This window comes from Microtus ochrogaster, chromosome 18, assembly GCF_000317375.1.
Source record: "Microtus ochrogaster isolate Prairie Vole_2 chromosome 18, MicOch1.0, whole genome shotgun sequence".
Lineage (NCBI taxonomy): Eukaryota > Metazoa > Chordata > Mammalia > Rodentia > Cricetidae > Microtus > Microtus ochrogaster.
Window position 1 is genome coordinate 13,043,301 of NC_022020.1, and position 14,539 is coordinate 13,057,839.

General features: G+C 38.3%; 1 protein-coding gene across 1 annotated transcript in view; it reads left to right on the forward strand.

The window, feature by feature from the left end:
- Nucleotides 1–14,539, forward strand: part of Asxl3 (ASXL transcriptional regulator 3) — a 146,115-nt gene that overhangs the window by 28,514 nt on the left and 103,062 nt on the right. Inside the window, exons 3-4 of the mRNA XM_026783578.1 lie at nt 6,734–6,842; nt 8,720–8,828. Of these exons, the coding sequence (XP_026639379.1) occupies nt 6,734–6,842; nt 8,720–8,828 (218 nt within the window). The remainder of the gene's footprint in view (nt 1–6,733; nt 6,843–8,719; nt 8,829–14,539) is intronic.

Sequence of the window (14,539 nt, forward strand, 5' to 3'; positions counted from 1 at the left end):
TGGAGGACCAATTTTTGGAAATATGTCCTTTGACCTTTCATGGGTGGGAATGATACAAAGTGTCCGTGGCTTAGCTGTTGCTGCATGTAATTGATGGCATTCATCCCCTTGGACTATACTAAAGACAGTATTTAAATTCCAAATGATTTTCCTCTGCTTTGAAACATGCCTCAAGGCCCCCTTTCTCTTCAGTCCCTTGTCCTTTCATATGCACTCAGGAAATCCATCTCAGCTCAGCATACATTTCTATTATGTGCAAAGGACTGGCAGAGTGCAAATTTATTTGAGGATTAGCTTGACTTATATAGGGTTTGCGTAAATGTTTGTTCAATGAATAGAATTTTTTTCCTGTAATGATCTAGTTCTACAGAGGCATCTCAATTATGGGCCTGAAGTCTCTGCTCTGTTTTCTGGAAGTTCTTTCTTTCTTAATTTTCATGATTAGCAGCACTACCTGAAGAAAATCAACCATTACTTCTACAGTCCAGGTCTTTATTACATCTGAAATCCACCCTCAGGAAGTGGTCATCATCTGCAATGTTAGGTGAATATCGGTTCAGCTACCTTCACATCTACGGCATCTGGCTTTTGTTTGTGTCTTTCCTCCCTTTGTCTAGTATTCAGGGGAAGGGGCAGTTCTGTGCCTTGAGTGTCAGATGGTGCAGAGAGCATGGGCTTGGGAATGAAATTAGAATTTGGCCCAGTATTTGGTTTTTATGGGTTGTTTTTTTTTAATCTGTGGACCTCATATACAGCTATAGATATGAGAATGATGATGACACTCTATGGTGGCTGTAAGGAATATGGAGACTGCAAAAGCCTAGACATGCCATAGATGCTCTGGATAAAAGATAGCCAGAATGATAGAGAGCCATTGCTTTCTTTCTCCTCACTTACTTTCTAAATCACATAAAATAGGCTATTCTCCACGTCTTCCCATGTGCATGTGTTCTCTTAATTTTTACTATGAGATAAAAATAAAATTAGAAGTTAAATAAAATTGCACCCTGCCAAGTTTTCCAATGAACTTTGAAATGCCAATTTCTTCCCAGCTGACAGTATTTGGACACTGAGCTATTGCTTACTTTGAGTAGTAATGATAGGACTTGTATTCATAGCTTAGACAGTCCTTGAACCCCTGCAATGTGCCAAACATAGTCTTCAATTCTCTCTGTGCTTTTTAGCTCAATCTCAGTGTAGTTGTATATGACATAGTAATTTCTGCTCATCAAGTTTTGTATTTGAAGAATCAAGATCAGGATGGACCAATTAAATGTGATACATTTAATAAAAAGTCCAGTCTCAGTTCTGCTTAGACTGACTATCTCATAAGTCCAGAGCCTTCCATGCACCCTACTGCCTTCCTTACTAGTCCAAGTGCCACGACAGTGCATGGCATGCATAGTTGTATGGAACAGTTGCCAGAATCAATTGGCAATGTGGCATTTAGCCTTCAGGGTATCTGTAACGTACAGGGACAATCTTGTCTTCTGTTTGACAGTCTTTGAAAATTTATACAATATAGATTTTATCTTTTTTATACTTAGAATAGATTTAGAAGATTATGTGCTGTCCACATAGATACTAAGTTAAAACAATAAGTAAACTCTTGTCCTTCCATAGAAGTTTTACTTTCCAAGATGAACTATCAATATAGTAAGTGTCTATATGGATTTCTGCAGTCCATCGGGCAGTGACTTGGTAGTCTTTATAAAATAAAGTTCTAGTCTCAAATATCTAAGGATACCAAATAGTCTAAGAATGTCCATGTAAGTCTGGGCAGACAGAGATATGTGTTAAAGTTTTTAAATCTGAAGTCTTTTCTTGAAATTTACGCATGAAGTTGAAATAACAATCATGTTTCTTGCAAACTGTCCCTTGCCTTGGTGGCTCTACTTGGTAACAGAGCATTCAGACTATATTTCTAACTTTCCCTTAGAGATAGACTGAATCCTAAAAGGCATGGTAGGGCTGGGGATGTAACTCACTGGTGGAATATTGCCTAACATACAGATCTCTGGGCTTGATATCTAGCACTGAAAAGTACGATGTAGATATGTTCACATATAAATTTATAAAATGTCTTTCTTTGAGCCATCTCTTATTAAGGCAGTTGGTTCCTATTTATTTTATATTTTTTGAATTCCAATCTTGTTATTCCCCACCTCTCAGATTTTATTGAACTCTCTAGAGAGTTTCTTCCACAAATCATGATGATGTTCTCAAAAAGAAAATGTTAGAGTTATTGTGGTTCTGTGAAATGCGCAGTCTGTGCTGGAATTATTCGTCTGTCATTTCCTAGATGTTTTACATGCATAGCTTATTCACATAATGTATTCACAGGGATCCAGTTTTGAAAAGATTTCAGTTGCTACTGCCAGTAATCTTTCCCAGCAGCAAGTTAGTGTGATCTTGATTTTCCAGGGTGTTTTCAATCATCTAAGTTGTGGACTTATCAGTCACCATGGACTCTGTTACTCAGTGTGCCTAGCAGGCACCACATTCACCAGTAATGTGGCTAATTCTCCTCCATTGGCAGGCCTCTGCCTAGAAAATATACAAATAGCCAAGTAACCTAGGATACATTATTCATTCTTTAATATTTCAAGAACATAATTTGTAAAATGCAACATAGAGTTAAGTGTACACTTTCTGAGTATAAACAGTTCAGTTTTCATAAAGTTAGCAGAAGAATCCTCTGTCTGCATTTAAACTCTCACTTCTAGCAACAGATCTAGCATAAATTATTCTTTAAAATGTTCTTTATAAAATGAGTATATTTTTCAAAGCTTACAGTGGAAATATTTGCAAGAAGCTATTATTAATTCCTTTCCAAAAGGAGAGTGAGCATATAATTATTTATATTAATAGCACTTAGCATACTTTCTAATAAGGGTTTCTCATAATTGCTTATTGAACTGTGGAGTTTTAGACTTAGGTCGCATAGCATTAATTTTTCATATTCATATATTTGAAAATGAGATTTTAAAAACATTTACCAGAAACAGGCTCTAACAGTTTATCAAAAACCACATTGACGAAATTAAAGTAGTTTAAGATCTATGTGACTTGAATATTCTTCTGAAAGACTATTTTTAAATGTGAGGGAATAGGCACCTGTGATTGAGATAGTCTCTGTCAGGTCGGCGAATGTTCTTTCAATCACATTTCCCAGCTTCTTTCCTAGTTTTCACATTACTTAAGAAGACAAGCAGTCCATTCTTTACACTCAGTCTTCCCTGTTAGTAAATTTTATGTGTTCCATCAGCAATTTGATGATAGAAAGAAATGATTTTTCTGTATTTCATGTAGCACCGGGGCTCTGCAAAGTGTCTCTGGGGGTCCTTTGATGTCTAGACAGTTTAAATTATGCCTGCTCCATGACTCCAAATTCCACCCCTGTTCTTCCTCAGGAGTTGTGGGAAATGAAACAAACCAGAAGGGTTCCACAATCCTAGAGTTCAGGGGAAAAGTAACCACATAGAATAGGTCTACTCTGGCAGGTGTATAAGAAACGGCACAGAAACAGGGCCTGTAAAGAAAGGGAATGGGGCAACACCCCGCACATTTATTTATTCTTGTATTTTCCATATGGAAATTCATACACATTGTTAACAAATGGCCACATCTAGAGCTAGAGGAGTCACAATCACTCTATAGCCTAATGTCCCCCTTCCCTTCCCAACCTCCCACAGGCAGTCAAATCCAAGATTTTAGTCCCATTCTTGAACATTGCCTTGTTTGTTGACATGGTGAAATAAGTCGTTCTTTACATGAGAAAACTAACTTTGTTTTCTTCTTTGTCCTTTGTTTCCCTTTTATGAATGGATGTCACCGTTCCTCCAACCCATCCTGTTAGAAAGTAAGTAGCTCTTGAAATTACTGAGATGCTTTGTTAAGACATTAATGTTAATAAAAAAGACATTGATGTTTTATGGTTCTACCCACAATGCATGCTCCCATTCAGAGCTTGTGCATCCAGTTATGGTGGACAGGACTAATCTTTGTATCAGCTTTACAAGTCTGAGGATGCAGATGTGGAAAGTGCATTTGCATCACCCTCCTTCTTAGCCACAGATGTGTGCACAATGTCTTGTGTTTTATAAATATAACATGATAAAGTTGCACAAAGAAGGCTTTCATTTATACTTTTTGTAGAGCAGTTAAGTGAGATCCCACACTTGGTTTTCAAGAAAAGAAGGTTGCATTATCTAGACTATGGAATCGAGATTTAATAGCCCCAAGTAAAGATGAAGGTTAGACCATTTTTAAGGTGTATTTTCATATTGTGTATATTACATTGGATTGATCGGCACCTTTTAAGAAGCATTGGTATCTTTAGAGGAAAACATTTTATTGATTTTTAAATGAGATAGACCAATTTTTTTTTTGTATAGAAATGCAACTAATGCCTTAAATCTTGGTGGCTAATCAGAGTGATTTGACCTGCAAGAATATTTTTTTCAAAAATATGAATATAATGTTATTTTTAATCAAAACAATTTTATATGCTTCTTTTTGGGAAATATTTGGAGAAATTAACTTAGTTGTTTAGACATTTAGAACTATATTATCTTACAATTGTAAATTATGTATTTTAAGATTTTCCATGGTAAACCTTGAGCTTATTAAGTTAATAAACAGTATAACTTAATAATGTACTTGTGTTCATTAGAGCTTATCACTTGTAGGAGATGAAGTCCTTAATGTCTATGCTGACATTAGCCATAATCAAACTGCAACAGTCATTTAGTATCATGTGTACCTTGGAAAATGTAAACTAGAGTGGTGTTATATTTATTTATTCTGTATTCTTTCTTCCCTTTAAATCTACATTCGTCATAAACATTCTAAATCTACATACTTGGAAATATACACTTTAGGGATGTAGTATGAAAGACAGAAACAGTACTGTAAGATTTCATGTAAGGGGGACAGTTTAGTAAGCTATGGTTTTAAAGATCCACATTGTGTAATTTTTATGGGTTTGATTCTGTGTGACTTGTCACATTAACATCTTGTCAGATCCCTGCAGAAAGTCTGCATTTCTGACAGTTTTCCTAATTTAAAACTCCCCAAATCTGGCACAGTCATTCCCAGCTTCAAATTTTCTATGCTTTTGTCTGGAGAGTAGACTATAAAAATTACATATTTTTGCAGTGTTCAGTATAACATGTGTTGCATTATTTATCTGAAATTCATTTGTAGAGAGATAGTTCTGGGGAGATGAATCTATTTTTCTTTATAGCTATGGCTGGGCCCACTTACATATGAGCAAACATTTTTCACGAGGCAAAATAATGAAATGAGGCCAGTGAGCTGCTTGTAGGATCTCCATGAGGAAAGATGTTGCATCAGGCCATAGCATTGTTCCCACGTGAGTCACAATGTTACAGCTACATCGTTCTCTGACCAAATTTATATTAGAACTCTTGTTTCCTGTTAAACCCAATGGAATTATATTTATATGTTGGCACAGACACGCTGCTTCCTAAAATAATAAAGAATACTCACATTATTACAATGCTCCCAAACCTTCAGGACCACAGTGCATATCCTTGCTGACTTGTGATAGTATATTTCTGCAGTTCAGCAATTTTGTCTGTTTCAATTCACGAGAAAGCTTCCATAGTAAATAAGAGATTTGATAGCCTTCGCTTTTAGAAAAATTAGTACCATAAACATGTAGTTTTACCTAAAATTCAAAATTTGAAAGTTTCCTATCTTAAAGGCTTCTTTGTTTAAAAATATTTGGGGTTAAACCCTTGTAACTCTTCAGGGGTTGGTGGAGTATTGCGGGGCTTCTAATAAACACTGATTTGACTAAATACTGATTTTTTTGGAATAGTAGAAAATAAATGTACATGGAAACAAAATTAACTCAAGCAATATTTATATTCTAGCTTCCATAACTATTAATCTGCTAACAAACTGCAATATATACACAGTGTACTTTTTATTATCAACTTTGTAAGGGTCTGCATATAATCCACAAATGTTTGTACATGTGTGCCCTCATATTTTCCCTTTAATTAAATGTAGTTTGCTTTTTTAAAAACACTGCTTTAACATTTTACTTCATTACATTTTTACTACAGATGTAATTGTTATCTGGGAAGAATGCTCCAACACACATTTTCTTTTCACATATTCAAGGAAAGGCTGACAATGTAGAAGCCATAGCAGAGATATGAACATAGATGGAAGTCCTTGATCGGCTGTGTGAGCCATTCAACACCAGGAGCAGCCTAAATACTTATAATTTCAAATCAGTTCTCCCTTGGTTTCTTATTATTCTTTTGTTGTTTTCAGCCTATGAGATAGAGCAGGCCTGGAACTTTTTTTTTTTGATCATTCAAGTGCAACCACCAAGTTGTCTGTAATATTTTAAAACTGAGGCTTCATCGTGTTATCTTACAAAATAACACCACATAAAAGTTTGAGCTTTGGTTTCCTTAAAGTAAGTGTTGGTCGCTTTGTGAATAAAAGCATAATTTGAGTTTGGGAGACTTTTCGCCTGAAGCCTGTAAAACAGATGAATCTGATTAACTTCAGGGAGGCTGAACTGGCCCTTTATTGTAATGTAGATGTTTTCAAGGGTGGCGATGTATTTTAAAAGGCATGTAAGGAGGTGGGTTTTGTTTTTTGTTTTCTTCTCAGACTCTCAGAATGGTTTGGCTTAATCCGTTGTGTCTCAGCTGGACTCATGTTTTGCACACTTTTCTCTTTCTAGTGGAACCTCTCCCTTAGCCTGTCTGAATGCCATGCTTCACAGTAACACTCGAATAGGGGATGGAACATTCTTCAAAATCCCTGGAAAGTCAGGCCTCTATGCTCTCAAAGTAAGTTGCACGGTTTTGCATACTGTGTGTATTCTTACTGTTGGTCACACATAGTTTTAAATACGGTAAACACAGAGTTTTGTGAAGGACTTCTGTGCACATGAAGGTTTTCATTTCCCGCACAGATGGTTTTGTGTGGAGAATAAACAGTGATGGATTTCTTTAAGTAAAACCCATGGTTTTACTTCATAACACGGGGTAATGAAAACTAGCTGTGGCTTCCTTGCAGCTTCTTGATTCTTTGAGATTTATAGGGAGGCGTGGCGCAGAGCTTCAGCGGGGAGCTTTAGGTGAGCACAGTTGCCGTCCAGTTTGGGACTCTACTGCAGTTGGTTAGGTACACTTTGCACCCCTGTGGCTTCTATAAAAAGAAGAAAATCTTGCCTTCTGCATGAAATTGCACTGGTTTAAATCAGATATTCAATGGGGTAGCAAAATGCTCAAGAAATTGGTTTTTTAAAAGCAATAATAAATATGTTTTATAGTTATATAAGCAAAATATATCTATAGAAAATAAAAATTTGTTCAGCAGTGGTAGTGCACTCCTTTAATCCCAGCAGTCAGGAGACAGAGGCTGGTGGATCTCTGTGAGTTCAAGATGAGCCTGACCTACAGAGTAAGTTCTGGGACAGCCACGGCTATACAAAGAAACCCTGTCTTAAAAAAGAAAAAGAAGATAAAAGAAAAATTAAAAATATGAGCTATAGATAAAATATTAGAGGAAGTTTTGGATGAAAGAATCTTAATTACTTGGTGGATTCCTCATTGCTCTTGAGAATGGGAAGTGGCATCTAAAATAGAAAGTTCATCAGGAGAAGAGCTTTTGCTAAAGCAACTGAGAATATGCTCTACCAGAATAATTATTACTGACTAGAATCATTGAAGTCAGTATGTTTTAGTAGATTGCCCAAGATAAAAAGAAATTATTGTAAGTGATGGATTGTTTTTAAAGTTCATCAACTGCCTTTGATAAGTTTGTTTTAATGCCAGGAGTCATACCTGACAAAGAAATTCTTTCATAAGTAGGAATTTCTTCTATTCTTATTACATTGTGTGTTGTAGAAAATAGCACAAGTTCATTAAAATTACTTGTATTTTTTCATTTGTTTTTGATAGTCTTGGGTGTTTCATTTATTGGTCAAAAATCCGAGTTGTCAGTTCTTTGTTCTTTCTTTACATTGGAAGGAACATAGAATTGAAAAAAGAATGTAATCTGTATATGTCAGAAGGAAATAATTGTGTATAGGTTATTTCATTTATTTATTTATTGTTTGTTTGTTTCTGAGACAGGGTTTCTCCGTAGCTTTGGAAGCTGTCCTGAAACTAGCTCTTGAAGACCATGCTGGCCTTGAAATTATAGAGATCTTCCTGCCTCTTCCTCTCAAGTGTTGGGATTAAAGGCATGCACCATGACCACCTGGTTTATGAATAGTTTTATTGAAAATTTATTTATGTATTTTAGATATGTGGGTGTTTTGTCTTCAAGTATGCCCACCAGAAGAGGTCGTTTGATCTCAGAGTTAGTTGTAGATGGTTGTGAGACACCATGTGTTTGCTGGGAATTGAACTCATGACCTCTGGGAGAGGAGCCAGTGCTCTTAACCACTGGGAGGGACATCCGGCCTTCCAGCCCTGTGTATAGATTTTAGAAACTGTCCACAGATATCAACCACAGTGGTGGTCTTTTCTCAATGCTTTAATTTTTTTTTCCTTCTTCCATCCAAAAGAGTAACTTCTATATTAAAAGTCAGTCCATATTACAATTCTGAATCATATATCTCTGATAATACATCAGGATTCTAAAAATATTATTCAGTTGCTGATACATCTCCATAAATCTGTTGTTGTTGTTGTTGTTTGTTTTCAATATATTACAGAAAGAAGAGTCATCATGCCCAGTGGATGGAGCATTGGATCTAGTCTGTGACGCAGACCTGGATGGCACAGAGATGGCAGAAACCAGTGCCCATGGAGAGGAGAACAGGGGTGAGTGACACCAGCAAACACTCCCTTGCTCTCTTCAGAGTTATTCCATTTAAGTGTTCACTATTTGCTTTCTTCACCACTATAGGTGTGATTTTTTCTGCTACATTTTTGTTGCTTAAGATTTATTATCTATCATTTTTGATTTAAAAATCTTAGCACTGAAGAATACTTTTCTTTTTTTATTCAATGGGATATTTTCCTGAATAACTTTCTTGGATGTTATCAGGATCTTTATATTCCTCCCACATAGTGAGAGATGGTTCCTGGTTGGTGTTTCTACTTTATTTCTATGGCTGGACTAAGATCGACAGTGTCTTATGACTGATGGGTTTAATTTTTGTTTCTCGTAAGTTAGGGCTAGTTTCTCTATTCCTTGCTGAATCAAGGTGTTAAAATGTGTTAAATGATCAACAAAATTCAAGGGCAAGATTGGGTGGAGAATGGACACCTGGAGATTTTCCATTGACTGGAATCATTTGTAGACATGGAATTGGTTGAGGTCACTAAAGGCAAATCACAAAGATCAAAGACTGGTCTTATGGGACCCTGAATTTCAAGAGATTGGGGAAAGTTGGGAAACAGGTGAATGAGATTGCAGATAAAGAGATATGGTTCATGATTTCTGTATGGGAAGATGGAACAATATGTTTCTTGAAGGCAGAGATTCAAAAATAACCATGCTTCTTCCCATATAAGCACTAACCACTAACCCTGCTTAGCTTTGGACTGAGACAAGATGAGGTACACTGTCGTCCTTAGCTACACAAGATGCTTGGTGCCACTCTGGGCTGGAAACCTTGTCTTGAGATGGGCAGAGATGGGGAGGAAGAATGTGAGAGAGGGGTGAGACCATGGAGAAGAAAGGGAAGAATCCATTTCTCTTGGATTTATGCTTCATTGATGCACATTGCAGGGACAGAAGCAGATCTGGGGCCTTTGATCACAGCCTGCATGTGACTGGGCCATGAGACTGTTGATCACATCCTGCATGTGTCAGGGCCACAAGAGTATTGATCACAGCCTGCATATGATGGGCCATGAGCATGTTGATCAGAACATACATGTGTCAGGGCCACAAGAGTGTTGATCACAGCCTGCATGTGGTGGACCATGAGTGTGTTGATCAGAACAAACATGTGACTGGGCCACAAGAGTGTTGATCACAGCCTGCATATGATGGGCCATGAGCATGTTGATCAGAACATACATGTGACTGGGCCACAAGAGTGTTGATCACAGCCTGCATGTGACGGGGTTACGAGAGTGAGAAAGAAATCAGAAAGTAGTACAGACAATGCCAAAGATTCAAGGATTTTTGAGGTGGAGAAAAAGAAAGTGGGAAAATACTTAAAAGAGGGATATAATGGATACTTTTTTTGGCTTAATGGACAAAAATATAATAGAATTGTTTTTACTGGTAGGAGAATTCTAGTGAAGGAGAAATGGATCTAGTGGGAGAAATGTTACACTGCCATGTGCTTAATAACACTGGAGAATGTTGATGAAGATGAACATCTGTGCAGTTAAAAGGCTGATTTTAGCTAAGGGCACAGATAGGATGGAAAACAGTCAGTAGAGACCTGAAGCTTTCTGAGTCGAAGCAAGGTGGGTGAGTACAGAGATGTGGAAGGGGCCTGAAGACGTTGGCCTTTCCTGCTGCCACTTTTTCTAAGTAAAGGACGTCAGTTCAGCAGCCAATGTTTGGATGGTGGAAGTACTCTCGGAGACTTAAGGAGAAGAATACCTATGTTTGCCGAGTTCTGCCAATGTATCTGAAAGTGTTAAGGCCACATTCGTAAGCTTATCAATGCTGAATGTACTGGACAGCAGTTCTACTGAGATTTCTCACAGTTGTGTTCTGGACCACTAAACAAATGCACAGATAGATTTGTCTGCCATTGAGGTCTTGACACATGTGGTACAACATGGGAATGAAGGAATGGAGGAGAGATGTACAGTTTCCATAGTGTTTAAGCCAGATGGATGGATAGGTCTACCTAGAGGAAAGATAACCTTTTTAAAATTAAAACAAAGATATAAAAACTGATAAAGACCCTGGTTATAGGGTTTAAGAGTAACCTTAACTATTAAAGTAAAAAATACAAGAGAAATAGTATGGACAAGGCATACCGAGTAAGAGCTAAAATTGTCCAGAAATGGAGGGTAACTCAAGAATTAATCAGAACATATAGATAAGAGTAGTAGGAGTTGGTGATCCTAGCATACCTATTTTACCTGAACTGTCCATGGGCAGGGATACATTGAAGTAGAACAGCTGTAATAACCCACAACCAGTGTCCACGCTATCCTAACTCTAACCCTAACCCTGACTCTAATCCTATCAAGCCAGTAAGAGCAGAGAGGAAGGCCAGTGGTATCTCTTTTCTCTTTAAGAGTCTGGCAGTCACTCTATAAGAGGTGAGGGGGAGAGGGAGGAATGGAAGAAAGGGGAACTATGGTTAGTATATAAAATGAATAGAAAAATAAGATATGTATTTTTAAAAAGCATAATAAGCTCTAAAAAAAGAACAAAAAGAGAGCTGAGTGGCTGGCAATGCAGGGCTTACCTTGTGCTCTAACTACCTTTGAGTCATCTGCCTCCTTGTAGATAGTTCCAGTAAACTTGGGTTCATCAGGTTGGACTTGGACAGATCAGTGAATAAATGAACCTTTACGTGCGCCCAGAGTGAGTCACACAAGATACACAAGACACATATGCCTTGATGACACAGAATACAGTGCTGGAGCAAGAAAGGAACAGGGAGGAAGAATGGTCCAGCGGAACAGTGAGGGTTACATGGGTCACTTACCTGATTTCCAGGCCCAAGGGTACAAGACATGTGACAAAGACAAAAGTCTGCCACGTGGCAAAATCTTGGGGTCCGGTTAAAAGGGAGAGAACCAAGGTTTGTCAATCAAGAAGCAGAGTAATGGTTTGGAGAAAATGTTGAGATTGCAAAAATTTTGCTAATGACCGACCCTGAATTCCGGGGGAGACAAGGATGGGCAGGAACAGAAATAGGGGAGGAGACTTCAACCAGCAATTAAGTCAAAGCAGGGATAAGCAGACTCCCCTAATTTGACATGTGATTAGGTACTTCACAGAATAACTCAGACCCGCACATATCCAGCTAATGTGACCCAAATTAGATTTCCTGGCCTGTCCTTTGAAGTTGCATTAGGGAAATTGCTTTGGGGAAATCACTGAAAGAATAGTAAATAGCTTATTTCCTTGAGTACTCCTTGGCTCACCCACCTTTGTATCTTATTGCAAGCCATAATTGCTTCTTGCAGGACAAGCATATTTCCTATCCACAAAAGTGCCCCATGTAGCGTGGAAAACCTAGAGAGTGAAAATCTACTGAGGGCTGACAGTGCCAGCCTTTGCAAACAGCCCTCATTGCACATACTTTGATATTCACGGCATTCCTCGGATGCAGATGGGATTTATCGGTTTTGTTGCTTGATCTGATGACAAAGAATAGTCTTCGGGACCTCTTAGATAGTATCCAAACCCAGATGTGTATCTGACACCAAAAGCCAGGTTCTAACTATTCTGATACACTGCCTGGAACAGTAGGGAGCAGTTTTTGCCTAGCGGTAGAGGTAATTTGCCCTTCCAGTGTGATCCGTCAATGTTCTCATTATCCTCCCCAGAAAGTTTTCCACATGTGTGCATGTGGACCTGAGGGAGCCCCCACTATTGCTTCTTTGGTGTAGAGCCTGGGAAGGATCTATGTAAATAATAACCAGTGACTGGTAAGATACCTTTGGCACAATTGAAAAAATCACTCTGGCATACCCAAGTCATTTAAAATTAATAAAGATTAATTGTTACACCATCAAAGAGGGGAACAAAGATATATAGGAAAAAGAAATGCCTTGCCTTGGCTGACAGCAAACTGGGGCTGGAGAGAGGACTCACTGCTTAGGAGTGCCTACTGATCTTGTAGAGTTCACTTCTCAGCACTGGTGATCCCAGCTTCAGGGGCTGCGACACCCTCTTCTTGCCTATACTAACGTGAATAATTGCATACACATATACTCACCTTAAAAATAAATCTTAGGGATAAAACTCTACTAAGCAGCAATCTATAGTATCTGAATGCCAGTCCCTGTGATAGAGTTCCAATCAATGAAGTCCTGCCTTAGCCCTTCTCTTGGCCCTTCTCAGCTGACCACAAGAACAGAGTCTTAGAAAATGGCTGCTGCTCTGCCAAGATACTTTTATTAAAGTTCACTTGAAACAATCCACTGTGGGGAAAGTGGTATATTTTTGACGGTGACATTTATGGGACAAAGAACTATGACTGTGTCCATGCCTCCTTGACTTCGGAGTAGTCTCCCACGTGAACAAATATTGAACACACAGACTTGAGAAAGTAAACGGCTCAAATTTTATAAGCTAAGCTCTGGAGATCAAAGAGTGATTTAGGTGAATTGGTTGATACATCTGTGTTGATAAGCCATGACAAGTTATACCTATATAAGTATAGATCTGTGTCACACAAAGAAAACATTATGAATTTTATGGCCTATTTTAGGCAGAGATTTATGTGTGTGTTTGTACCTGAGTTGTTTTTTCGTGCATAATACAGAGGTATATTATGTCTTTCCTCGCATGTTAAGTTGGTTTACAATGTATTAGTCTCTTACATAACCCACAATTTTTATGTTAAATAATATCACTAGTAGATAATCTTTACCCTCTTCATCCTCTACTTAATAGTTGTTATTAATAAGAATAAAGTGTCTTTTTGTATCTGTAATATGCTCAATGCTTAAGATAAACAGAAAACCACCTCCTCCCTTCTAATGAGGAAACTGGAGAATGTATAATTTTCATCTACAGAGATCAAAAAAGTTCTGCTTGCTATTAGCCCTAATGGCTTCAGGGAGGAAGCCACACTAAGGCCAGGGAATTAGTATTTTTAAAGTCTACTTTTACAGAGAGAGAGAGCGGAAGGCAGGAGAGGACAGAGAGGGGAGAGGGAGAGGAGAGCAATGGGAGGGAGGGAGGGAAGGAGCGAAGAACAATGGGAGGGAGGGAGAAGCAATGAAGGGGAGGGAGAAACAGGAACACATCTGATGGTTGTTTAGACCTGAAATCCCAGTATGTATAATGATTTCAACATCTCAAGAATTTTATTTGACCCCTTTTCATTCTTCTTTGTAGCCAGTTTTCTAAGTGGGTTTCTGATTGTGTGATTCTTGGCAGAGTTGTGTTAACTTAATGAAACATTATTCAGCTCTCTCCTTATTTTCCTTGGCTCAGAGGTTACAGTTAGAGGGGGTATTTTTTTATATATCAAAAGTGAAAGTTGCTTTAAGATGGCTCAAGTGTATGGGTACGATCTCTGCTGATGCATCAATTACGCAGAGACCAGGTGTTTCATGGAGAAAGTGGGGAGTTTCCAGGGAAGGCTCAGGACCCCTGGCAGAGTGTTCACAGTGTGTACTTATGTAGCCTACTCACACTGGGAAGGGGAGGACAGAGGGTGACATGGTACCTAGGAGAATGCCTTGAGTAATTGGTCTCTACCTACTGCATTAGTTCCCTTTTCCTCTTGGAATGACAAAATACCTGAAAAAGGCAGCGTAGGAAAAAAAGGGTCAGAGTCCTGCTCCCAGGTTGAGCAGGGAATGCATGGCACCAGGCGCTTCCACTGTCAGGAAGACAAAGATAAGTGCTGGTGCTCCTTCGTTCCTTC